This window comes from Bactrocera dorsalis, chromosome 2 (assembly GCF_023373825.1).
Source record: "Bactrocera dorsalis isolate Fly_Bdor chromosome 2, ASM2337382v1, whole genome shotgun sequence".
In the NCBI taxonomy this organism is placed as follows: Eukaryota; Metazoa; Arthropoda; class Insecta; order Diptera; family Tephritidae; genus Bactrocera; species Bactrocera dorsalis.
In genome coordinates, this window is record NC_064304.1 from 96,568,787 (window position 1) to 96,596,692 (window position 27,906).

General features: G+C 37.3%; 2 protein-coding genes across 6 annotated transcripts in view; one reads left to right on the forward strand and one right to left on the reverse strand.

Moving 5' to 3' along the window:
• The window catches only part of LOC105231666 (trichoplein keratin filament-binding protein), a 122,559-nt gene that overhangs the window by 42,507 nt on the left and 52,146 nt on the right, over positions 1–27,906 (reverse strand). For both annotated transcript variants that reach the window (XM_019992215.3, XM_049448585.1), the window contains exon 2: positions 7,672–7,739. The gene's annotated coding sequence lies outside the window, so the exon portion shown is untranslated. The remainder of the gene's footprint in view (positions 1–7,671; positions 7,740–27,906) is intronic.
• LOC105231664 (peptidoglycan-recognition protein LB) lies at positions 394–27,753 on the forward strand. Of its 4 annotated transcripts, XM_049448590.1 has the most exons (4): positions 394–910; positions 951–1,072; positions 26,542–26,889; positions 26,974–27,753. In XM_049448590.1, exons 2-4 carry the CDS (start codon positions 1,036–1,038, stop codon positions 27,183–27,185), a joined length of 597 nt encoding a protein of 198 aa, XP_049304547.1. In that variant the 5' UTR covers positions 394–910; positions 951–1,035; the 3' UTR covers positions 27,186–27,753. The 4 variants fall into 4 exon arrangements, with proteins under 4 accessions (XP_049304547.1, XP_019847777.1, XP_049304548.1 ...); XM_019992218.3 differs by having other exon boundaries at positions 394–1,072; XM_049448591.1 differs by lacking the exons at positions 394–910; positions 951–1,072 and adding an exon at positions 7,745–7,772.

Sequence of the window (27,906 nt, forward strand, 5' to 3'; positions counted from 1 at the left end):
AGAAAAGCAAACCAAAAATATTTTATCTCATTTTTCCACACAATTTCATAAAAAAATGCCTAAATTAATCAGCCATCATTTAATTTGTTATTATTTTCTTTCCATTTGGCTTTGTTGCGGCTATTTTGTTTTAATTTCATTTAATTTTGTTTATTTACTTTAAAGCTTATGGAATTAAAAGCGTTTTTTTTTCCTTTTTCTAATTTTTCTTTGCGCTTTGTTTATGGCTTTGCTTTTTACAAAAACCTGTTGGGTTGTTGTTGCTGGCTCACTTCATTATCATTGCTTAGCATTGGTTTTGCAGTCAACCGCTTGTCAGAACTCAGCTGTGTTGTTGTTGTTGACTTTTCTTTGCGATTTGGTGTCTATAAACGTGTGCGCCCAACGCTCAACGCAAGCACTCAACAACCCAAGTGTGTACGGCGAGTGTGGGACGACGTGAGCGTATTAGTTGGCTGATAGCGATTACACAGTTAGGCGCACATTGCAAAGGTGCTCGGGACGAACAAGCGAACGGACGCGTAAAACGGAACGGAAACGGTCGTCCATACGGAAAAAAGGTGCTAGGCAATCGTAGCAAGCGGACGGTCGAAAAGCCAGTGTGGGTTGGTAATCAATTCAGAGACACGCCGACTAGCAGGAAAAAATCACAAAATAAATAGCAGAAAATCAGAAGAGCAAATACAAGTTGGATTGCTGTTGAAAAGTTAGCAACAATCGTGTAAAACCGTAACCAAACTTAATTTACTACTGGCCGAGAAAAAATCTATTTACTTTGATTTCGTTTACAGCTACGGTGATTAAATTAAAAAGTTCCGGTAAAAGCCGGTGGCAAAACGCAAGAAATCTGTGAAAAATTTGAAAACTGTAGTCAAGGGCTTTGAATAACATTTGAAATAACGTCAAGTCCTTGAAATAGCAATTGAAATAAATTCCTGAGTTTCAAGTCTTTGAAATAGCAATTGAAATAAATTCCAGATTTTCAAGTCCTTGAAAAGTGCAATAATTAAAGTGTATTAGTCACATCAAATAACTATGACGGCATTTGGTTTATTCCTCTTATCAATGTGGGGTAAGTTATCATTACAAAATGTCACACGCGTAAGCCTATTTATATAATGAAAGCACACATGCGAACAAAGCTTCTTTATTGCCCAGCAAACACAAAATTATCGCACAGTTCAAAATTGTTTAGCGATATTTATTCTAATTTAGTTGTTAAGCTCAAGAGGATGAAGTACCTACATCATATTTACACATATCTTTGACTGAATGTATTCTATAATTTTCCTTGACCCTGCAGCTGATGAAGACCTTAAATTTATCAACAATTTTTCTTTTTTTGAGCACCCAGAAGTTTATATTTTGATTGTACCTGGATTAGAAATAACATCCCATATTACAAGTATTAGCCAAGAATCAGGTAAAAATTAAACTTTCGGTTCGCCAGGAATAATCTAAGCGATCTTAGCAATTACTGCACTAATGTATACACATTGCATGAGCTCATCATATTATATATATAGTACAAAAGCGGTCTTTTTGTTCCGCCTTGAAATGGCAAACTGTGTTGGGTATTATTTTTAATCGGCGATAAACTATTTTATTATTGATAATTTGCGTGCGTTTTTACGCGCGAACTTGCTTATCAGCAGAGGTGAAATAAGTCGCAACACACACACATACGTTTGCACAAATCAAAATAAACACTAAAAGTGCCACAAATTGATAGAAGCTCCTATCTCTATTCGACTAGTATTTGCAAATTCGAGTACAGGGTGCGCCATTTTTAAAGTCGGCATGTAAATATTGAAAAACTTTGACATTTATAATAACCGATTGTGTTGGTTAGGCATATTGTAAACGCTTCGCACACTGAAATAATGCGTTGGCATATTGATGCTGAGAATACTCGGTCGGTAATATTTCTAACTGTCTGTCTTACATACATACATAACGGACTCCTCCCGATGGATTTCAAATAACATTTTCAAAAAGAGTCTAGGTCAGCAATGCTCAGGCCATTCAGGAGTTCATGGCAAAAATTCCCGTTTAAAGCTCAAAAACATTGAAAAAAAAAATTATAGAAAACTTGATTGATAAATTCAACTTACTGAAAAATTTGTACATAAATATATACACATAACAAGTCTATGTCACACAGATGACACTACTATTTCAAGGAACGTAGGTATCAATATGACAGCTGTCAGATCATTAGTTGGTGAATTAGAACATCTTGAGTGAAGCAACTTTTGTTACTGTGCAAAAAATGGCTTGACTTAATGATGAGTTTCCGGACCTGCACCATGAAAATAAACCATTAAGGATTGGTAAGCTAAGTCTAGGCGTAGTCAAAAGAGCAACGACTATGGTGAACGCAGTGGAAACCCAAAAGAGGTTGCTAAAACTAATGTTGCCAAAAAAAATGTGTTTTACTATGATAGACTGGGGACTTTACAATTGAGCTGTTACATCTGTAATTATTAGTAATGCTGAACGTGTAAAAAGTTACATAGAAATTGTAAAGGTATTCGTTCACATAAATATCTCATTCAAAGTTATTAAAAGATTCACGGAATTTCAGATTCGAAGAAATCGCAATGCTAATACTCTTACAACGTAACATACTGCTATAAGCAAAAAAATAGTAAGACTTTGTTCATAATTTTAAAATTATTAATTTATTCTTCAAAATCTATGTCGTCCCGCTCAAAGCAATCCCCCTTGGCCACAATGCACTTGTGCTAACGTTTTTTACAATCCTCGAAACAGTTGTTAAAATCAATTTCCGGAAAAAACCTTCAGCGCGCGTTGCACTTCACGTTCAATGTCTTCAAATGACTCAAAATGGTTTCCCCGAAGCGGTCGTTTGAGTTTGCTGAAAAGCCAGAAGTCACACGGAGCTAAATCAGGCGAATGCGGTGGTTGCGACACAATATTGATTGAAAATTGGGCGAAAAACTCAGGAAGAATCGATGCAGTGTACGACGGGGCATTATCGTGATACAAAAACCAAGAGTTTATCGGCCCATAATTCCAGCCTCTTTTTACGAATAGCTTCGCGCAAATGACGCATAACACTCAAATGGTAGTCCTTGTTGACAGTTCGGCCGGTTGGAATTTATTCGGTGTGTACCACACCTCAATAGTCGAAGAACACTGTCAACATAACCTTGATTTTTGAGCTGCTTTGATTTGATTTTTTCGCTTCGGCTGTCATTTGCCACGATATGCGGCCAATTGAGCGTCTGTTTCCGGGTCATAAGTATATATTCAAGACTCATCGCTAGTAATAATACGTTTCATGACAGCTTGATAGTCGGAAATCATTGTTTCACAGACGTTAAAGGGACGTTATTTTTCAAAAAAAAAAATTGCTTGTACAAACTGAACGATCAAAATCAAGTTATTGCTTGGAGCCTTTCGTATTTGTAATATAGCTGTTCTGCACAAGTCTGAGGTTAACGCTTTTTCTTGTTTTTGTTGTATTTGTATACCATTGCAGCATATTGCACGGGAATAATAAAGTAGTTAAATGATGTTTTGCTCTTCTGCGTGACTTGATTGCAAATGTAAATAGAAATGAAAATTAATGATTTTAGGAAATTATGCATACCGAAAATTATTTTAAAATTGCTAATTAATCGAAATTATTAATGAATAATCTATCAGTAGGCGCCACATGTACTAACAATTTTTTTAACTGATAAATAAAATAAATATACGCCCACGTTTGCCGCGATGTGTGGTCCTTTACTTAATTAACAAATTTAAATTTAATTTTCCACTTGTTGCCCGTTGTTAAACAAACGACCCACAGACACGATGGTTCACAGCCTGAACCAACATTGCTGCGCTTTCAACAATAAATACTTTTTTTCTGGATTTAATATATGCATACGCATATACATATGTATGTACGAATGTATGTATGTATGTACACTGTGCACTTTGAGTGAAGCTTAATTAATTATTTCTGTAATATTCGCAATTTAACAAGTTCACTGTATTTATTTTATTGTTTTTATGCACTTATTCCTTTTACTAATTGCATTAATCGATTTACAAGCATTTTCCATTGACCAACAATGACAGTGGTCAGAGCGTGAAGCCGCCAAGGGCGCAGCATGACGGTAAAATTAAACGAAAATATTTCTGAAAATCAAGACTAAAGACTTTTAACAACTTTAGTAGATCTACTAGATCTTCACTCGGATCAAGTGCTATTTTCAGGAAAATTATAAGTTAAGGGACACACGCCTGAAGCTCATCTAGTAAATATATATTTTATTTTTTTTTCTTTATTTATTATTTCTTCTCATAAAAGTACTTAATATGAATATACTTTTCACTATATATTTTTTCGATTATCCAACCTTTATAATACCTTTTGGATTATTTACAAATTATGTCCATTCAAAATAAGCTCAAAATGGTAATCGCAATTAAAATTCAAAATTTATGAAATTCTGCATAATTGTTCATTGAAATTGTCACGCACTGTTAAACCAAAGTGAATTAAGGCTTGTAGACATTGTAATGAAAAAGTCATCGATGTTTGCTATTTAATTGCATGCAAGCATCTATCGCAGCTTTATAAAGGGTAATCCATTTCGAGATTTCCTACTTTTTTAAAGAAAAAAACACAGAAACTTGAAATTTAATGGAGAATGTTTACTATCATTCGAAAGAACATTTTTTGGCATTTATTTTTTTAAGATTATCTCTTTCAAATGACGGCCGCGGCTACATCTCAGATGATCCATCCATTGAGTTCAATTTTCGTTGACTTTATCCAGCATTTCGACTGGTAAATGGGGAATGCTACGCGTGATTTTTCGCTCCAAGGTCAGAATCGAAGTGGGATTGTCCGCCAAGACATTAGGCATTACATATCCCCACAGGAAAAAGTCTAACGGTGTGATACGATCTTGGTGGCCAATTGAATTGAATTGAAGTGTTCTCTGAATAAATCTATTGATTGATGCGATGTGTAGGAAGTGGCGCCGCCTTGTTGAAACCAAATGTCGCCGAGATCACGAGCTTCAATTTCAGTCGGTTATCATGACGAGATAAAGTCGCCATTTCAAGAGTCTGAAGATTGCTGATAGTATTGCGAATAGTAATATGAAACAACTCACGCGTGATCTGTCAAAAAAAGTTTATTTGAAAAAAGCACCTCTACTTGGATCACCCGTTACAATTATCATTAATGAATTCCAAATTATTTGATTTCATTGTAAATACTTAATATTCAGATGTTAACATTGATTTCTGATATGCTTTTAATGAATTAAAAAACAACATAATATTTATAAAGCGACAAAAAGAACTTTCTATAAATAGACTATAATATTCAATAAAAATATGTAAATAATTTAATTATTCAAATGTAAAATAAATGCATATAAGTGCAGAAGTAAAAACGCCTAAAGTAGGTGGAATAATGCAAAAGAAGGGAATCGGTATTTACTTATATTTAAAAAAAATGTTGAATTTTTCAGTGTTTGACAAGCAGAAATGTTTTGTGTATAAATCTACGAGTATACGGGGATTCTCTTGCTCTTGCAAACCCCTTTCACGGTGCACGAATTGCAGAATTTTCCTTTTGGTGCAACGGCACAACAACAAACGCACGCAGAAAGTAATTTGCAATGGCTATAAAATATGTCAGACCAAAACCCATGTTCATTTTCGTGCAATGACACGTAATAACAATTGCAACCCTGTGCTAGCTGTCATTTTACTTAAATACCCAGAGGTAATGAAGTGTCTGATGCCCAGAGCATGCTAAAATTATGAAGGGAATATTTCTCCAGCCTGCTGAATGGCAGTGAGAGCATAACGCTAGGAGAAGGCAAACCCGATTCCACAATCGATGACGATGGATCAGACGTTCCATTGCCCGACCATGAAGAAGTTTGAATAGCAATTACCTGCCTGGGATTCCCTGCCGAGCTATTCAAACACGGCGGCGAAGAACTAATAAGGAGCATACATCAGCTTCTCTGCACGGCTGTGTAAACTGACGTGGAGCAATACCAAAAGCTCTGTCAGGATCGAGAAGGACCTTTCCGAGCCGTTCGATACCAAGCGAAGTTTCGGACAAGGATACGCCCTATCGTGCGACTTCTTCAATCTATTAATAGGGTACTTTCTACAAGAGTATACAGCTGCTGGCGAACGACGACGATATTGGTATTATTGGCCTCCAACAACCCGCCGTTAGTTCGCTTTCTCCAGACTGGATAAGGAAGCGAAGCAAATAAGCCTGGTAGTCAACGAGGGTAAGACGAAATATTTCCTGTCATCAAATAAACAGTAGTCGCACTCGCGAGTTGGCTCCCACGTCATTTTAGTCAGTCCTAACTTCAAAGTCGTAGGTAATTTCGTCTGTCTTAGAACCAGCATTAACACCGACAACAATGTCACCCTCGAAATTCAACGCAGAATAATTCTTGCCAACAGGTGCTACTTCGGACTGAGTAGGCAATTGAAGAGAAAAGTCCTCGACGAATAAAAATCAAACTCTACAAGTCACTCATCATCCCCGTCCTGCTATATGGTGCAAAGGCATGAACGAAGACAGCAACTGATGACTCGACGTTGCGAGTTTTCGAGAGAAAGCATCTGCGAATGATTTGTGGTCCTTTGCGCATTGGGAACGGCGAATATTGCATTCGATGGAACGATGAGCTGTATGAGTTATACGACAATGTTGGCATAATTTAGCGAATTAAGAGACAGACCACACTGGCTAGATCTTGTCGTCCGAATGGATGCAAACACTTCAGCTCTGCGAGTTTTCGACGCAGAACCCGCCGGGGGAAGCAGAGGAAGAGAAAGACCTCCACTCCATTGGAAAGACCAGGTGGAGAAAGACCTGGCTTCGCCTGGAATCTCGAATTGGTGACAAACAGCGAGAAGGAAGAACGACTGGCGCACTGTTGTAAACTCGGTTTTAACCGCGGAGGCGGTGTCAACGTCTATTAAGGAAAAGAAGCGTATAAAATGTTACACTCTTCTTTTCTTGCTTATTTGACAAAATATCTTCACATAAGTTTGATCTTTCTATTATTCAAGGAACACTGCAATATCCAAAAATATTGTTCGGATTGGCCCACTGTGGCATATAGCTGCCACACAAACGGACCGTTCAAAGTCAAGTCCTTATAACGTTAACGTTTTGTTTTTGTTTCTGTTTCGTTTTTGTTAAGTACAAAATTAAGGTAAAATTTGTTTTTGCAGATGAAATGCATCTTGTCTGTTGTTTCGAGTGGGCAGAAGTGGTGATACTGAGTAGTCTAACTAAAGTGGTTATTTAGTTAGCACTTAAATTGATAAAATGGCACGAAGCAAACACTCTCTACACAATTTTGCATTAATTTGAGATAAGAAAAATTTTAAACTGTGCTCTAACAAAAGCAAAGAGTAAGAAGTTTAACTCAGAATTCGATCACAACTGTAGACTCAATTCACATTCTTGTAACTGTTGCCAATAAACTCGTTCAAGGCTAATGAGGCGTTGTTATAACAATTTCCCCACTACTTTAACTAAGCACGCAAATTATCTTTCAATTTGGTTTAATGAGCTTGCAGCTCACGAAGCGTAGATGTCACTCCACAGCCCATCATATTGAAACTACGCCACAAGTAAACTTGACTTACCTGCTATAAAACCAAAAGAAACGTTCAGCAGCGCGTCAACTGTGTTTTGTCCTCGTATTTGAGAAAGTCTGAAACGAAATAAAGGATAATGTATATTTGGTGTAAGTGCTGATATAAGTTAGCGGTATAATTAAGTGCAAGCCTCAAATTAAATAAGCCAAGACAAATATTTTCACAAAATTTCATTTAGTTTTGCGATTTGCCGTTCAACACGGCACTCACGCTGATTACTTCTCTAAAAACAAGTTGTGCTGATTGACAGATAACCACGCATTATAGAAAAGATACGACGTTAGCAGATAACGGATTTTATAGTCACAGCGCCGACATTGCTTAACCAACGCAACCCACGCTCAGCTGTGAAATTTGCACGCATTCAGATTGTATAATGTCTGTCTATATACTCGTACATAAGGCTGATATATATTTACGCACAACTACGCAAACAAGCAATTATAACGGTAAACATTCATGCTGGTACAAAACGTTTTAGGCGATCTATTAGAGAATTACTAAATGGCTGAGGGCAAAAATCATAATTTGGCAAACAACAGCAACAACAACACTACCTGTCGTACTAGCTTTGAGTGTTTGTACCAATAACCTAACGGCATATAGCAATTTTATTTGATGAATTTTTCGTTTAATTTGCCGCTCCAATAAACCACAATCACACTGGCTGCTAGACGAGTGTGCATGCTCATATACATATACATATATGTACAGTTATTTACCAGCATTTAAATACTAATTAATTGGAATTAATTATTTGCATTTTTGTGTAAATAATAAAATGATACGAAAATGAAAGCGTTTTCGCTATTAATTTGCATAAAACTGTTGTATGAATTATTCAACGCACTCAAACACACCCACACATACACGGAAATGTGTGTTGATTATGCGGGCGCTTACGCCCACTTAGCTGCTTACACAGTAACAAACACTACTAAACACGTTTATACATGAATACAATAGAATTTACATTCAATACGCGATTTATAACGGTGTATGCCGGCTGACAGCTCTCGTGGATTATGGTCACGTCCGTGCGTTTACTCTTCGTCAATCAAGGCTTCAACGGTACTCTGTGTTTAAGATGGTTGCTAGGAATTCCTACGCGCTCAAATATATACGCTGGGGCGTATGAGTAACGCGACGCGATTTGATTGTGTATTCATGCATGCCAAAATGTATTGCCACTGGAATGCAATTAAATAGTACATACGAACAAACTATGGTTATGTGGTGTTCGCAAGAGTTAAACCGCGCGTTCCTCGCACGTTTGGCACAGCCGTAATTAACACATTATTATAAACTATGCATGTGTGCGTGCAGCTGCATAAGGGCGGCATAATCGTGTATATTAATTGGCAAACGTATACAAAAAAAAACCCGTTGCCGTGGATTTGGTAAATAGCGAAATTGTAATTAGTGAGATATTACTACCACCAACATTAACACCACCAACAATGTCAGCCTAGAAATCCAACGCAGGATTACTCTTGCCAACAGGTGCTACTTCGGACTGAGTAGGCAATTGAAAAGTAAAGTCCTCTCTCGACGAACAAAAACCAAACTCTATAAGTCGCTCATAATTCCCGTCCTGCTATATGGTGCAGAGGCTTGGACGATGACAACAACCGATGAGTCGACGTTGCGAGTTTTCGAGAGAAAAGTTCTGCGGAAGATTTATGGTCCTTTGCGCGTTGGCCACGGCGAATACCGCATCCGATGGAACGATGAGCTGTACGAGATATACGACGACATCGACATAGTTCAGCGAATTAAAAGACAGCGGCTACGCTGGCTAGGTCATGTTGTCCGGATGGATGAAAACACTCCAGCTCTGAAAGTATTCGACGCAGTACCCGCCGCGGGAAGCAGAGGAAGAGGAAGACCTCCACTCCGGTGGAAGGACCAAGTGGAGAAGGACCTGGCCTCGCTTGGAATATCCAATTGGCGCCACGTAGCGAAGAGAAGAAACGATTGGCGCGCTGTTGTTGACTCGGCTATAATCGCGTAAGCGGTGTCTACGCCAGTAAAGAAGAAGAAGAAGAGATATTACTACTCTTATGGCTGATAGTTTAAACAAAAAAATTTTAAACAACAAAAATAAATTTTAAAAAATTTAAATAAATAAATAAAAAATAAATATAAAAAAATAAATAAAAATAAATAAAAAAAAAAATAAAAATAGAAAAAAAAATAAAAATAGAAAAAAAAATAAAAATAAAAAAAAAAATAATAAAAAAAAATAATAATAAAAAAAAATAATAATAAAAAAAAAATAAAAATAGATAAAAAAATAAATAAATAAATCAAAAATTAAGAAAAAAATAAATAAAATTTACTTCTCGCGAACATAGAATTTGGAACTTCGAAAGATGAGAGAGATTGCAAGAGAAAAAAGTAGACAGATAGAAAAAATAACGAAACGAATTTAAGCTGGAAACCAGCTTCACTTAGGCGGTTGCATGGGTTTTCCCGGGTAAAAAACAATATTTTTCTAAAATTTTTTTTGATATAAAATAGGAAATATTTTATTAGAATTTTTTATTGTTACAATACATATTACATACATACACTATTCACAAAGAAATTCTGAAATTTTTGGAAATTATATTTAAACTCTGCCATTGCGACGCCATTTCCGGTGACTCGTCGGAAAAAAGATGCGCCTGCGTTGGCAGGATAACTCCTTACCGGATCATCTAAAGTGAAAAAACGTGTTTTAATGAAAACCTTAACTCTTAGAAGAAGGAAAATAAAATAAAATTCGATATTTGGCAGATATTTTTACGAAAAAAATTAAAATTTCCCAACATTTATTTTTCAAATAGTTGTAATCGAGAAAAAAAATCCTTCGTCCAAGTCTTTAAGAATTGTATCTCACAGACCCGTGTAAAATTTTATGAAAATGGGTTGAGTAGTTCTCGAGAAATCTTGTCAACCGACTTCAAAAACACAGTTTCGAGAAAAACGCGGTTAAAGACGGCGCACTTAGCCCAGCTAGCCTCGAGCGCACAGGTTCTCAAGGCTGTATCTCCGAAATTATTACTCGGATTAACTTGAAAAATTGGGACAATATTCTAAAGGTATTGACAGCTGTTCCTTGATTTATACTCAGTTTGGTTATGAACAGACTTACTATGAAACAACGTTTGTAAATCTTGCAAATTTATTACCGAACTAATGGTTCGGCTTGCGTGAGGCATCCAATATTCGGTCGATATAGGCCTCTAACAGGGTCGGTAATTCGAGCAATCATGGATCGGTTCCACACCATGTTTACTCTACTGGTTAACGCGTGGAGCAGAGTATCGAAGTAGACCTGAATGAGTCCAACCGTCGTCGCGCACAATAATTGGATATGTGGTTACCCACTTAATGGAAAATTTTGGAGAAATATCTTGATTTACGAGCTGATAAAATTTAACTCGTGCAATAATTGAAACATTGAGCGATCATCAAGCGCGTCGCACGTTCGGTGAATGGGCCCTAAACGAGATGGTCACCGAGCCATTTTTTACAACGATGAAGCTCACTTTTGCTTGAGTGGATATTGCTTATTGCATTTGGAGTGATTATAATCCACATTCCATCGTTGTCACGCTGTTACTCATCACCCCAAAGTCACTCTTTGGTGTGTTCTATGGGCAGAGCAGGTGATGATAATGTTACAATCGATGAACAGCGCTTTCTAACCATGATTAATGATCTCTTCGTGCTTAAATTGGAGTACGTTGTTGTGGACCGACATTAATTCCAACAATACGACGCTATATGCCATACAGCAAAGGATCTCCTTGTCAATTTATTGAAGAAAGCTTTTGGTGAGCGCATTGCCTCGCGATGGTAACCTGTGGCGTGGCCTCGAATATCGTGCGATTTAACATCGCTAGACAATTACTTTTGTGGGACAATTGACAAAGAGTCAAAGTCAAGAGAATATTCGTCGTGTTGTTGCTGACATATGACTTAAATTGCTTAAAAAATTTGTTGAAAATTGGACCTCTCTGCTGGAATTTATTCGAACTAGCCGCGGCGGTGCTTCGACCAACATCATTTTTAAAACATAATGGCAACCATTATCTTTGTAAATAATAAAGCTAAATTCTTGGCCATAACATAAATTATATGCATTTTGTTTCCTCTTGAAAACTATATGTCTAAAAAAACAACCATTACACATATATATATATATATATATCTGCATTACTATTCGCGCGATAATACAATCAGAATTGGCACAATTGGTTAATATATACCGACATACACTGCGGGGTGGCAACATATACATATGTACATATATATAAAGAAGTGTGTCACTACACTACTATGACATTTCCGAAAAAGTTTTTAATTACAATTTCAGTCACGTCGAGCGCGTGTTCTCACCATGACGATTACATTTAAATTTCACAGCCGAACTTGTTTATTTATAATTAATTTAATCGATTTGTTTGGCTTACTAATTGGGTGGCTAACAGTAAATTTATCTAAATATGCCACAAAAGCGACCCTGTGTCAAATTCATTTAATTTTCAAATGGAAATTGTCAAGGCAAACAAAAAACAAACAGATCTCTATTCTGACTTTGAACGGTCAGTTTAATTAGCAGCTATTAGCTAAAATGGCCCGATTGGAACAGTACATATGTTTGGAGTTGCAGCGATGCTTCGGATAATAATCCGTGGCAAATTCCTTGAAGACAGCTTGTCAAATAAAAGAGTTTTTCATAGAAGGGCTCAAAACTCTCCACAACTTTTATGAGAAAAGCGAGTTAATAGTACTGATTAGTATTGGAGTTTTCCTGTAGATATCGTTGAGACTGATAAGCACTGCTGTAGAAATTTTTCGGTTATTGCTGAGACCTTTTGTTTGTATCACCCATTGTTCGTAAATTTACATAAGCTGGCCACGATTCGAACTTGTAGAATGGCGAATCGAACAAGCAACTTGGATCAATAAAATATACTGGAATAAATCAATACCTTTGCAATAGCAACGTATTTTACCTCATTACATTGTAACAAAAAAGCACCCGAAAATTGTAAAAAATTCAAAATATTTAATTATTCATCAATATTGATTTCGGCGCTTTCAAAGTAATTCCCACCAGATTTACAGGGTTTGTCCGGAAAGTAATAGAACTGAGTCGATTAAAAAACATTTATTGAATCATTCGGTACAATTCTCTCAAAATAGGCTCCTCTGCGTCGATGCAGCGCTGCCAACGCGATTTCCAACTATTGATGGCGTCATGGAAGGTATTCTCCGGAATAGCCTTGAGAGCCGAATAGCCTCTGTCGTCTCAAAATGCTTGCTCTTCATCGGCCTTTTCAAGGCAAGGAAACACAAAAAGGCCCCACAGAAACACGTCGTGCGAAAATGTTTGTCCTAACTCTCCAGGTGCTCGGAGACAACTGACCAGCCGCTCGTTCGTTAGCTATGAACGCCCTCTACCGAATGCAGCCGGTGCGCGCGGAAGAGAATCAGTCCTATTAATTTCCTGACAAACCCTGTAATACACTTATGCTAACGATTTCTCCAGTTCTCGAAACACCTTTCATAAGCACTTTTTGGGATGGCCTTCAGCTTCAATCGACTGAAAAGGGGTACTACGGAGTGGCAATTTCAGTTTGGAGACCAAGAAAAAATCACATTCAATTGCGTTTTTCGGTTTAAATTCGATCACAATCGTATACTTCGAAAAAAAATCAGCAAGAACGCATTTCATACACAATTTTTCCAATAAAAATTATTTGAACGGACTCACGAGAGTTGTCGAGCTCTCTTGTCATCTTTCTAACAATTGTCACATTTTGCTTGAAAAAATTGGTCGACAGAAGGCGTTCATATTTGGCAAAGTAATTAAAGACAGGCCAACTTAGCAAAATACATTTTGTTGAAATATTATTTACTCAGGAAATTTAATTACAATTTCCGGGTGCTTCTTTGGCCCAATGTAATAACGTTTTTGAAGAATATTGAATGTGGTTGTAGCAAACAAAGAAGAGTTAATCTTTTTTTTTTGTTTTTTGAAACTGACGAGGCTCGTTAGCGACCTTGCATGGATCATATCGTTTTTGCTTCACAAAATGTAGAATGAATTAAAATAGCATTTTTAAATAAAAAAATAATAACATAAAAAAATATATTTGGTTAAAAATTCCAGTAGTTAAATATGAGCTAATGAGGAAACTTTAACTTTTCGCAGCAAAATTAAATTTGCTTTCAATATTTGAACGACCTAACCAATAGGTGATTTACAATCCCATTATGCGCTTTGTTAAAAACTCGCGAAAAGTGTGATAAAAACTTTATACGCCCGCCGCTTTTAATTGGCCAATAAATAATTTGCAATCCAGCAGACAGGCAGTAATTTCACAAACTTTGCGCGACTCGCCCACTTTTTCCTAATATGTCCCTGCGTGACTGTTTTTTGTGAAGGCATATCTACGATTTTTTTTAATATATTCACACCTCGTTTTGTATATGTAACAAAATAATAATAATAATAAGACCACGACAGCGCAGAACTGCTCCGAAGCCAAAGCTCTTTGTCCAACATTTTTTGTGTTTTTCACATTGATGATATTTCAATTTTAGCGCGTTGGCAGCAATGCGAATGTAAATGCAGTGGAAACATTGTTTATTGCGTGTGGCAATTGTGTAAATAAGCCAACTGTAATAATTGCCTCAACGAATCAAATGCAATCAAAACATGAAAGTGTAAAAAATTCCAATTGAAATATTATCCTTTCCACGAGCAAAAGTAAACTTATGTATATTTGATATTGTTAAGCGGTGTTCAATAATGTAACTTTTTATAATACAGTTATTTTTTTTAGAATGCAATATATATAGGTTAGGTTATACTGGCCGGATTTTACGCCATGTATAGGCCTACTGGTTCTTAGCAACGCCAGATGGAGATGGAGTTTAATTTGAGGTGATGGAGCCAAGTGTAGAAGTTTACGAAAGTGAAGAAAGTTCTCTGATCGCCATTCTCTTGGGAATGGCCAGAAAGGATTCTTTTATATATGGCTCAAGCAGCTCACGATTTCTGCTCTAAGACCTAGTGTCCTCTAGGTAGGCACAAAACAAGCAGAGGCATGGACAATGACAACATCTGATGAGTCGACACTTTTCAAGAGAAAAGTTCTCCAGAGGATTTATGATCCTTTGCAAATCTGCAGTCGGTGAAACGAAGAGCTGTATGATATATGTACATAAATGACGACATTGAGATAGTTCAACGAATTCCGAATGGATTAAAATACTCTAGCTCTGAGAGTGTTCGACACAGTACCCGTTGGGGGAAGCAAAAGAAGAGGAAGACCTCCACTCTGTTGGAGAAGTCAGGTGGAGAAGGACCTGGCTGCACTTCGAACTCTTCTGTCAATACAAATGACTGACACAAAGCAAAGCAAAATTTTTATGTGAATTGGCTATCATGCACTTTCTTCGTGTATCGTCATTACTTAAGCCCATCCGACTCGCATCTGACGCCAGTGCCTGAGCTGTCAAGAGACCGACCGGCAGTCTCTTCGATCCTGCATGTACTTAAAACCCTGCATCTCGCTCCGATCCACCAATTTCATTTAGTGATATCCGCATTTCCTGTACTATTTCGCTTTCCGTCAGCCGCTACATCCACGGTCACTTTGCTTATAAGAGCATTCTCTGGCGTAATGCGACGTGAGATTATAGCCTCAATTTCCGCCTGGCTTTCGGCGTTTATATTGCTCTTATTTATGCGTTTCTTGCATTGTTAGCTACCCCTTTTCTGACCGCCATGACTTTCTCCTGGAAGATATTAGACTATTCCGGAAACCTGAAGGGTAGCCTGAGATCCAGCTCTAAGCGGTAGATTCCGGCTCCCACTCCATTAGCCATTTCGATGTTATAAGTTCCACTGATGAGTCTCATGCTTCCCCCATATTGAATTACAGATGAGCCAGAATTTCGAGGTATTTAGGACTCTGCAAAAAGGAGCACTATAGAAATCAACTCACTCAAGGGAAGCTGATGTAGGAAATAAGTTGGGTCAAAAGCACAATGGATAGCCACAACTCAAGAGAATTGCACGACGTTAAGATACGCTCAACCAAATGTTCAATTTGTATGTCTGGTGTATGCTATATTGGACCGATATCGACAAATAAGCAGCTTTTAGGTGGGAAAATTACGCTACCGCTCAATGATAACCGAATAGTTTTGGCCCAAATTGGATAATATTGACTTGGACAATATGTAGTTCCAACAGGAAGCCGCCACAAGTCACACAGTAAATGTCACAATCGATTTATTGAAAACCAAGTTTGGTGAACGTGTTACCTCACGAAATATCCCAATCAATTGGCCGTCTCTGTCGTGCGAATTGAATCCGTTAGACTGGTTCCTGTGGGGCTAGGTCTATGATCTATGCGAACAAGCCAGCGACAACTGATGAGCTTCGTACGTGAAATTGCAGCAACGTCGGCCGATTTATGCTTGGAAACCGTCGAAAATTGGGTTCAGCGTCTGGACTTCTGCAAGCGTGCCTGTGGTGGCCATGCAAAAGAAATCGAGTTCCATACATAATAGCGTCGAACGTACTTTCACATTTATTTTATATGATCTTCTACATTTCCTTCAGGGTGTTACAAACTTATCACACCCTGTTCAGGTTATAAACACGTGTTTAACAATAATTGCGCGTCCCACTCTACAAATGTTTACAAACCACTTTTGAACCATAAATTGATATTTCAACATACTTTATAGAAGCATATACACACATTTGTATGTATGTGGTAGAATTAATGATGCGAATGATTGACACGAGGAAGAGACGTAAGTATTATAATGGGCGTCGAAATGATGAAGCGTCGAACATTAAGACATTGAATGATGTAGTTAAAAAGTTGGCGAATATGGGTATATGCCCACAGATTTGAACAAAGTTTTAACCGGCAAGCGCAGCTGGTGATGACAGCCAATTCTGAAATCAGTGCCGACTGAAATTAGCTGCAATGAACTGGAAAAATCGATCAGCATTTATTGCTGTGTGGCGCTATGAAGTCGAGCGCATAAAAGTAGACCATGAACCTATGGTACAGAATACATATAAGTATATATACAATACATGCAATCGCACATACTTTTGTACATAAAAATTTAACTGTTATTCGTGCTACAAGTCATGTGAGAGCTGCCGTCAGAAAAAAAAACACATTTGCACAGCTGTTCATTCCCCAAGCACCCATTTGCAAAGTGAGCATAAAAAAACGCTTAAATTAAACCGCAATTAGAAGCTTAGCGACACTCCACACACACACACACTTCGTACGTTCAGCGACCCCAAAGTGTTCTACATAGGGAAACTACACTTTCGAAAAAATAGCAAAAACAAAAAAAAACTGAAAAAAAACCTTCAACATTGCAATGACCTCTTTATTAAATTCACACTATCAAATTGTCAGCAAATAACTTTTGTTGACACACAAACTAAACTAACATGAGTCGATAGTCAGAACGCCGAAGAGACGGCGCAACCGAATGATTAAATGTCAAACTCAATTTTATAATTGCCCATGTGAATTGTTCGTTGTTGTTGTTAAAAAAAAAATTGAAAATAAACGCAGAATGAAAACAATAAACAGGCGATACAAACACGACGAGCGAAAAAAACAAGTTCAGCTGGTATTCCCCTAACGATGAGCAAACAAATGGCTAAACAACTGACAATTTTATCGCAAAAATCACACTCAAATGCGAGAAATAACATATTTAGTGTTGAAATGGGATTTTAATGATTGTACTAAGCAGTAGCAACAACAAAACAAATCTATTTTACATAGTTAAGTAAAAAACGAACGCAAAATAAACAAACACTGGATTTAATTAAATTACAAAATTAGCAAAAAGCACCAAAATTAAATAACGGAAATAAGGAGACGGGAAATATAACATGCACGGCGGCATAAACATCTAAATAAGAGCCTGTAGTACTCTATCAATGGGTTTTCTAACTTTAAGGGGTTACATGGCTTTACGGGTTTTAAAAAAATCAAATTTTTTATTGTCTTATTAAATTCTACAACACCTCTAGAATATTGTTCTAAACTTTCAAGTTGATCCGAATAATAGTTTCGGAGATACAGCCTTGAGAACTTGTGCGCTCGAGGTTAGCTAGGCTAAGTGCGCCGTCTTTAAAGGAGTTTTTCACAAAACTGTGTTTTTGAAGTTGATTGGCTACATTTCTTGAGAACTACTTAACCGATCTTCATGAAAGTTTACACAGGTCTTTGACATACAAATCTTAAAAACTTGGACGAAGGTTTTTTTTCGATTACAACTATTTGAAAAAAAGTGTCGCGAAATTTCCATTTTTATGTAACAATGTTAGCCAAAAGTCCAATTTTCAGTTTTTTTCCTTCGTTCGTGTTCTATGATAATGTTTAAACTAAACCACGTATTTTTTCACTTAAGATGATCCTGTAAGAAGTATCCAACGCGGGCGCATCGTTTACCGAGGGACCACCGGAAATAGCGTCGCAATAGTGGAGTTTAAAATATATTTTTCCAAAACTTTCAGAATTTCTTTGTTATCATGAACATCACGTTTAATATTGACTTCAAAAGCTTGAAACAAGCCTTGTTTATTGCTAAAGACCAGTGACTTCAAATAACTCAATTCATTCAATGTCACAGTTGCGTGAAATAATCGAATCTACAAACTTTTCTCGCAATCATTCAGCTTTTGCACAAGCTGTATGGCACATAGCCCCATCTCTTTAGAACAAGATGTTGTCAAGTACAAATTCTTTCATTTACGGCCATAAAAAGTTCGTTATCATCAATCTATGTATATCGCTCTCGATTGGCAGTAACGAAGTCACTAGCTTCAATTCGAAAGAAGTACGGACCGATGATTCCACCAGAACAAAAATCACATCAAACCGTCAATTTAGGTAAATGTAATGGTTGCTCAGAAACAATTTTGTGGTTTTTCTACGCACCAGAATCGGCAATTTTTTTAATTACTACGCCACGCTGAGAAAAGAAGATGATTTTCTTAAAAAATCGTTTTCGTTTTCGAGTTGTTCCAAGACAAATAAGCAAATTCACGACGTTTAATGGCTTCAGTTCTTGAGTGAAAACAATTTTATGCTGATTCAAGCTTTTTTCAAAATCCGCCAAGTTTTGGCTTGAGACAATTTCAATTCTTGAGAACGTCTTGGAATCGACAAATTGCGATCTCCAGTAACACTTGGCTTGGTCGAAATAAATAACGAATTCAAAACATGGTGGCTTTTTTAAAGAAAATTTTAATTTAAGCCAACATTTTGGTCGGTTTCGATCTGCTAAAATTGGATTTTTGATGAGCTGGTGGAATATACAGAAAAATTTTCGTGATCGGATCGTTTACTCCAAGTAATCACGCAAGCAAATTCGAAAAATGTTGTTTCGCGAAAAACGAATTTAAAGCTAAACTGATGGAGCTGATAGTGCTGTTCGACTATATTTCCGAAAATTGTAGCTGAAAAACTATTTGAGTTATCGATTTCAAATTTCAGTTTGTTAGTTTTAGTCTTTTAACCTAACAAAATATGAAAAAAGCGATTTTTACAAATTTTACACTGGTTGTGCCACTAAATCATATTAGAATAATAGATATAGAATTAATTTCTTACATTAAATTTCTTTAGAGCATGCTTTCTGTAGTGTTGAAACACTTGAAAAACTATTTAATTTCATTTTAATTTAACTCGCGCACAAATGAGAAGAGCAAATAACCAAGCGATGTCTGGCCAGTGTTGAAATAATATTTATGTATAGAGGTGATCGCCGAAACTGAGGCCTATTTTGAAGCAAAGGACAAACCGTACTGCAAAAACTAGACGTTGCAAAGTCGGTATAATCAGTGTATTACCCTCGAAGAGAACTACCTTGAATAAAAAAAACAAATTAAGTTTTCAATTGACCTGTTATGATTTTTGTCTTGTCTTTCAAAATTATCAACCCTGGTCTATAGGTCTTAAGATCAACTTTGTGTGAAGAAATAATTCAAATTACGGATTCTTATTTAACTAAATCAAAGATTATGAATAACCAATTTAGCTGTCAGATAAATAATAGAAATAAATACAATATTTCAATCAACTCTATTATTTTATGCTCTCTACGTATGTAACTGTGCAGCTCGCTTATCCACCGATAACAGACCTGTCAATATTTTGTAGGTTTTCTAGTATTTAACAGCGCTTCCTAATAAGTCTTTTTCATTTATTTTTACTTTGAAAAGAGTGAAATGAAGCGAAATTGTATTTATGGATTTATTTTCGTGGCTTTAGAAATAACGACGTTTAAAGATTTGAGTGAGCCGACATACATATATCGCATTGGTATTAGCAATGACTGAGTTTTTCCAAGTAAATGGTTAAAAAACCACCAACGAAATAGTTTCTCAGCCACAGCTTAGCTTTATTTCAGCACTGTATGCTCGCTTCTCTTATTTCTCTCCTCACTGTGTAGTTCATTCATGCTGAGACTCACGGTAGATTTCATTAACTTCTTAATTCTTGCATTCATGCCCACATACACTTGTACACTTACTCACAGATCGCAAACCACCGCTTTGGGTGACAGCGCGTGCTTGCGAGAGTTGCCGTCAGAAACTCAAAAACTGGCGCGGCATACGGAAGTGTAAATATTGAATAGCGCTGATGAACGCAGCAAAAAGTAGCAAACGAAAATATTGTAATTGTGTAAATTGCGATGAATTAAATCGAAAGTGTAAACAAATAAAAAGTGTGAACGTGAAGAGCAAACAGCAAATTTGCAACAACTGCCAAATTTTACTCTTGATTAAATGAGTTTCATAGAAATTTACCAAAATATATATTGTTCAGTTCGCACGGGTTATGTGTTTCAATTGGCGCTTGGCGATATTGGCGATAATGTCCATAAACAATGAAACAGGTGCGTAGTGAATGACACTGCCGAAAAGACAGGCGCCCCCACAAAAATAGAGAGAGAGTAATAACAATAAGTAACATATACAAAAAGCGAATTGTCAAAAATCATGGACGTTCATTATAAAAACTATGCAGATAAAAGCAGCTAGTTTGCTGACACTAACGTCACGAACAAGCCGCTTAATCGACTGAATAAATTATTAAATATCAAGTTGCATATATTATTAAGCCTCGAAATTTCTAAAGCTAAATTTGCTTTCACAGCTTACACAAAACGTGTTATTATTCTCACACCTTGCTATTTTGTGATTTCATTAAAAAATTTAGAAACAACAAATATTAGATTTCAATGATTTGCCAATAACATTATTAATTGACTATTAGTGTTATACTACTATGGGCAAAAAACAGTAGGACTTCGTTTATAACGGGGTTTTTAATAGAGACGCTACAAAAATAGAACGATAGGGACAGCAAATGACACTCTTTTGGCATTTGAGTAAGGTTTGACATTTCATCATGGAATGATATACCATCCAACAACGAGTTGAAATTATTAAATTTACTACCGAAATTAAAAATCAGTGTTGGGCATCTCTGCGACATCGTTGTGGTGAAATTTGCAAAAAGATCTTGATCTGCATTCTCACAAGATCAAATTAACGCAAGAACTGAAGGCGTTTGACTATCAGAATCGTCGATGTTCGTGTATAGAGCTGAGCAACTACTTGAAAAAGATTCGGATTTTCATCCAAAAATCATCTTCAGCGATGAGGCTCATTACTAGCTGAATGGCTTCGTCAAAAAGCAAAAAATGTGTTTTTGGTCAGGCAGCAATCCACATGTACATGAGCCACCATCGCGATTTTGTGCGGTTTATGAGACGGCGACGTCATTGGGCCGTACTTCTTCCGAGATAATCAAGATTGACATCTTACTTAGAATGGGAATTACTTCCGCTCAATGATAACCAAATATTTGTGGCCGGAATTGGATAATATGGACTTGGACAATATGTGGTTCTAACAGAACGACGCCACAAGCCACACCGCGAATGTCACAATTGATTTATTGAAAACTAAGTTTGGTGAACGTGTTATCTCACGAAATGGCCCAGACAATTGGCCGCCTCGGTTGTGCGATTTGACGCCGTTAGACTAACGAGATCAGTGTAACTTTAAATCCGTCTTTTCCAAACCTAAATTTGTCAAATTTACTTGAGTGATTACTCGGAGATAAAGGATCCGATCATCATGAAAATGTTTTTGACTATTCTTACCAGTTTTTGATCTGAACAAAAATATGATTTTACTTAGGTTTAATTAAAGGAGCAGAGGGGAATCCCTGCAGCAGTGGTGGACATTTCTTTAGCGGCGTTGGAGATCCCGGAGAACCCCACATATATTTAACTAATTTTCTCTACAAAAATATTACTCTGTACTGTCTTAAAATATGTATAAGACACCTTAAACTTTTAAAACATTATTTTTTTTCTAATGCATAAAAATCTACTTTATTTGGGTTGTCATACTTGGTAGGTGATATCTTTTGCGGAATGATGGCTATTATATGCTTTGCAAAATCAATCAGACAGGCCGAGTTGTTAATTTTTGTTATACTCTGGCCCACAGTAATAGGATTAAGTGCCGATTTAAATGATGTGCTGTGCATAGAAACAAATTTACATATGGAAGTCGTTGCTCGTCTGTAATTTTGTTTGTTTTTATCTATATTTTATTCACATGTGTATATAGATTTCAATTTAAGCACATTAATCACGCTATTTGAATTTGCAATGGCGTAACGTCATTTAATTATAATGATATAAATCAAATGAAATTGGATTTTGCGTAACCGAAAACACGTAATGCGTTATATACAAATATTGAATATATTACGACACCATGGATCGAATTTAATCAGTTTGGGAAGTGTTGGTTGCCAGTGTTGCCATCATCGTCACATTGAACTATTTTACTTGTTTCAGTAAGCGAAATTTTGGAAATATAAACTCTTTCCATATCTATAATATATATACATATATAAAATATACCCTGGCGCTTTTTTTGGAGAGACGTTACATCTAAAAAGTTACACTAAAAGATGGTTTCGGGCTGAGTAGGCAATTGAGAAGTAAAGTCCTCTCTCGATGAACGAAGACCAAACTCTACAAGTCACTCATCATCACCGTCCTGCTTTATGGTACAGAGGCATGTAGTTAGTCGGCGGTAAAAGATTTCGAGAGAACGGTTCTGCGGAAGATTTGTTCCTTTGTGCATTGGCAATGGTGAATACCGCAGTCGATGGATGAGAAATACCTCGACATTGACATGGTTTAGCGAATTAAGAGACCTACGCTGGCTAGGTCATGTCGTCCGAATGGATGAAAACACTCCAGCTCTGAGAGTATTCGACGCAGTACCAGCCGGAAGCAGAGAAAGAGGAAGACCTTTATTTCGTTGGAGAGATCAAGTGAAGAAGGACCGGGATTCGCTTAGAATCTCGAATTACGAAAAGAAGAAACGACTGTTGCGCTGTTGTTAACTCGACTATAACCGTAAGCGGTGTCTACACCATTAAAGAAGAAGAAGAAGAAGCTGGATCTCAGGCTACCCTTTACGCTTCCCGAGCACCGCAGTTGCTGCGAGGCGCAAGCCTTGTCCGGAAAGCGGCTGAAATAACTAACAATGCAAGAAACACATAAAGAATACCTTATATACTTCGATAGTCAGGCGGCAATATAGGCAATAATCCTCAATCACAAAACGGCTGATGAGATTGCCAGTAGTGCCAACCGTCTAACTACCGAACTAGTTCAGGAACAATGTACTTTCCGGTTGACAGACGTAATAAGGCGAAATGGAATGTCTTAAGGACAGGCAAGATTGTCGAGATCATGTACAAAAGGTTTCGGACCCGCATGCTTTAGCTCACACGGCCTCGAAAAGACCGCAGCACTTTTGTTAGCCTGATGACTGCTTACAACCTACTGGTATCACATTGCGAACCGATTGGGCATAAGTAACAAAAATAAAGGCAGAAAGTGCAGAGAAGTAGGCATGAGAGAGACGCTGGAACACCTCCTATGCATTTGTCCAGCATTGTCTACAATTTAGATATCTGAGAGCTTAGCAATTAAAAGGGACTAGATGAGGTAACGAAATTATATATCAAATTGCGTTTAAAGCTCGCAAAAAGCGTCCTGTATGACGCATACTTCAGCTTTAATTAAACGGAACTACCATCTGGCATTACTAAATACCATTGGGACTACTTATGGCATCACGGCCGGCCAGTACTACCTAACTTAACGTAAACTAAATTTTGTTTTATTTCATATTTCATACTTTCCAAACCGCAACAGCATCTCCCTAATGCTTCGTGAGCACAATTCAAGAATGAAGGCCGACAACACTGTTTACAGCGCTTTAAAGCAACAATAACAATAATAATAAGTATGTGGTGGCCAGGGACCACAGCACTGCACATTACGTTTATCGATGAGCCATTTTTAATTGAATTTAATTAATTATGACTAATTAGACAAAAAACATTATGCTAAATAATAGATTTGACAGCAGAGCATTGTGTTATGACAACACATTTTCATTGTGAATGCAATATGTATGTATATATGTGTGTATGTATATACAAGTGACAGCTGGTAGGTGCCATCAGAGGCGAGAATTTTACGCCTGTCAGAGAGATATTTAATATGCATGTTTGCGCTCATATGAATTTCATAACGGTAATCTATATTTATTTACATTGTAGTAAGGCTTAGTTAATTCGAGCAAAGCCGTATTGTCACTTTAATTAAAACTTGTTAAACTCGGCAGCTACATTTGTGAGTTAATACAAATGAAAATCATTAAATTAAAATAGATTGAGTATTTTCGCTTTTAGAAAGTATTTTTATTGCGACATACAAAAAAAAACGGATTTTATAGAAAAACAATACAACAATCAATTTGCAACACATTTTCATTACATTATTAAATGGTTTTGTTTTCACGTTTTTGTTTTAGTTGTTGTTTTTATGGATATATGCGTTTCAATTAAATAATTGAAGAGCGAATATTAGGCAAAAACCGTGGCCGTGAGAGTTTCAATCTGCATTTGGCAATGAACAAATACTTGCACATATGAAATATACTAGAGGGTGATACATTTCGAGACTTCCTACTTTTTTAAAGAAGAAAAAACAGAAACTTCAGATTTATTGGGGGTAATGTTTATTATCATTCGAAAGAACAAAAAATAGATGCAAAAATTTGTCGAAAATTATCTCTTTCAAATGTTGGCCGCGGCTACGTCCGTTAAGTTTAAGTTTCGATGACTCCTCCGAGCATTTCGAATGGTAACTGGCAAATGACATGCGTGATGTTTTGCTCCAAGGTCTGAATGGAAGCGGTATTGTCCGCATAAACTTTAAACTTTACTAATCACCACAGGAAAAAGTCTGACGACGTAACGTAGAATATTGGTCTATTAGTCAAGATCACTGGAATTATAATATTTTAAAACACACTGCACAAATTGTGACTCGCTGGCTCCAAAGTGAATGATTTTAACTCATTCAATAGCCAGCACAAAGTCTCGACTTTAAGCCGATTTAGAATTTATGGGCTACTGTAAAGAGGAGATTGTGCAATAAACGAAAAGCACCAAGCAATATGGAAGAGCTATGGAGTAGTCACAACATGATCAATTTGGTTGATTGCTTTTCGATCCGGTACTGGTACTACAGATAACCATATTTCGAGTCTCGCCGAAGTCGATCAGCCTCAAACCCATTTGGGGATGTTTCATGACCGTGGCTGAATTTACGGACCATTGTGCCAAGTCGCCAAGCACAATTTCGATATTGTGGCGGAGACAATTTTCATGGATGTGCTCCAAGCACTCATAGAAGACAAATTTAGTAACATCGTCCTTCGCTTTAATGAGGATTGTGGCTAGACGTTCAGCCACCGGGTTGAATGCAATTACTCGGCGCCGGAGTCTCTCTCCCACCACGAATCCCACACCGAATTTGCACAGCTTTATATGGCCACTGTAATAAATGCCACAAACACCTACTCGTATCAGTCCTTGTCCCGTCCATCGCTCTACTTGGATGGCGCTGATGTCAGGCTCTACTCCAACGAGGACGTCAACAAGCTTACCAATTAAGGGACCGGAAATTTCGGACACTAAATTGTAATTCTTAACACGTTTGTAGGAGTCGTTAATAGAAGGAAAGGCTCTCATCTGAGGCTGTTTTCTTCTGTTCATTGGTAGTATTTTTAACGTGGCGGGTCCCAAAAACAGCACACACTGCTGTGGAGGGAATGTTTCGCCTTCTCACTTAACCTCGCCTTCAAATGGATGTTTTTTGGCTACCCAGAGTATACTTGGTATAAGACCGAAAGTCGTGAGCTGTGTGTAAACGTAAAAAATTCGTTTCTGGATATTCCCAAGTGAATAGGGCTCAGAAAACTTCCCTCACTTTCGTGAACTTCTACACATGGCTCCAATCTTCCAATGGAGAAGCATACCGAAGGAAATGGGACCAAATACTAAATAGTGTAATTTTAAGTCATTCACTTTTTTCGCGCAAAACTGTACTTAATGAGTTTGTTTCAGTTTTATGATTTTTCTCTTTTGTTTTTGTTTTTTTTTTTTTTTGAATGAAGTTTTATTTAAATTATGCTCTCTTACTCCTCGACTACAATAAATCAATCAGCCCGAGTATGCATTTTCGTAATTCTGCAATATTTCCTATTATCTCAATATGCTATCAAATTTACCCAAAAATATACACACATATTGCATGCCTTTCCGAATTTAAATGCACAAAATTGTCAAAACGCACTTATGATTACAATTTCCGCTTATTTCTCTTCCCATCTCACAGGTTTCGGGCAGCAGATGCCGGCGACACAAACGCAAATAATATCACGCGCCAACTGGGGTGCGCGTCCGTCAACGCTCGTCGAACACTTTAACGGCCCAGCGCCATATGTCATCATCCATCATTCGTATATGCCTAGCGCCTGTTACACGCGCGCCGATTGCATCAAGGCGATGCGCTCCATGCAGGACTACCATCAGCTGCAGCGTGGCTGGAATGACATTGGCTATAGTTTTGCGATTGGAGGCGATGGCATGATTTATGTTGGACGTGGTTTCAACGTGATTGGCGCGCATGCGCCCAAATACAATGACCGTAGTGTTGGCATCTGCATGATTGGCGATTGGCGTAGTGAGTATGCGAAGCGGTCGCACGCACATGATTTATGCGCGTTAGCAAAGCTAAATGAAAAATGTCTATGATTTTTGTTTATAGCTGAGCTGCCACCACCACAAATGCTTGCAGCGGCCAAATCACTGATTGAATTCGGCATGGCCAAGGGTTATATCGATGCTGAATATAAATTACTCGCGCATAGACAAGTGCGTGACACCGAATGTCCGGGCCAGCGACTGTACGAAGAGATTACGACGTGGCCGCATTTTGCCCTCAAGCCGCAGGCTACGGAGAATGACATTGCCAAGTAAGCACCAGAAGTAGAGAGCGGGCACTCTCCACACACGCACACAATACCAATTATGTCGATCAACGCTTAGCAACCGTCGGCCGGTTGCATCTCCCAAAGAGTTCGCTATTAATTATAAATTTTATTTTAAGTAGACAACTGTTGTTCAAAGCATAGCAAATTCACCTAACGGTTTCACAAACTATTGTATTTAGTCTTAAAGCTAAAATAATATTAGAAAAAAATGGAAAGAAGCTCATTCATAAGTCTATAAAACTTCTTTCATGGCATCCATTACAAGCCATGGAGTTCACCTCGACGGTGATTAGACAATTACTTTACGGATTCTGCTGCCTTAATACATACATATGTATCTACACACTTATGGGTCTCTGAAGTTGGTTTGGCCAACACTCATTTAAAAATGTAAATATTTTTGGTGAGTTATCCATTTATGTTTGTACAGGTAAACCTATCAAAGTACGGCAGCCTTTAAGTGGGAATAATTATGTAAATTAAGAGCCTGCGAAAGTATGCTAAACAAATTTCAAAAATACAAATAAAACAACATGCAAAAAAATAAAAAAAAATTGTAATACTTTACTCATGGCGCCCTGTTTGGCGCTAAACTTTTTCTTCTGCCACAGGCACCGAATGAAGCAGCATATAATGGGACCAAATAAACAGCTCGAGGTAATACTTTAAGGTAGGTATTAATAAAATTTAAAAATGTGTGGAAAATG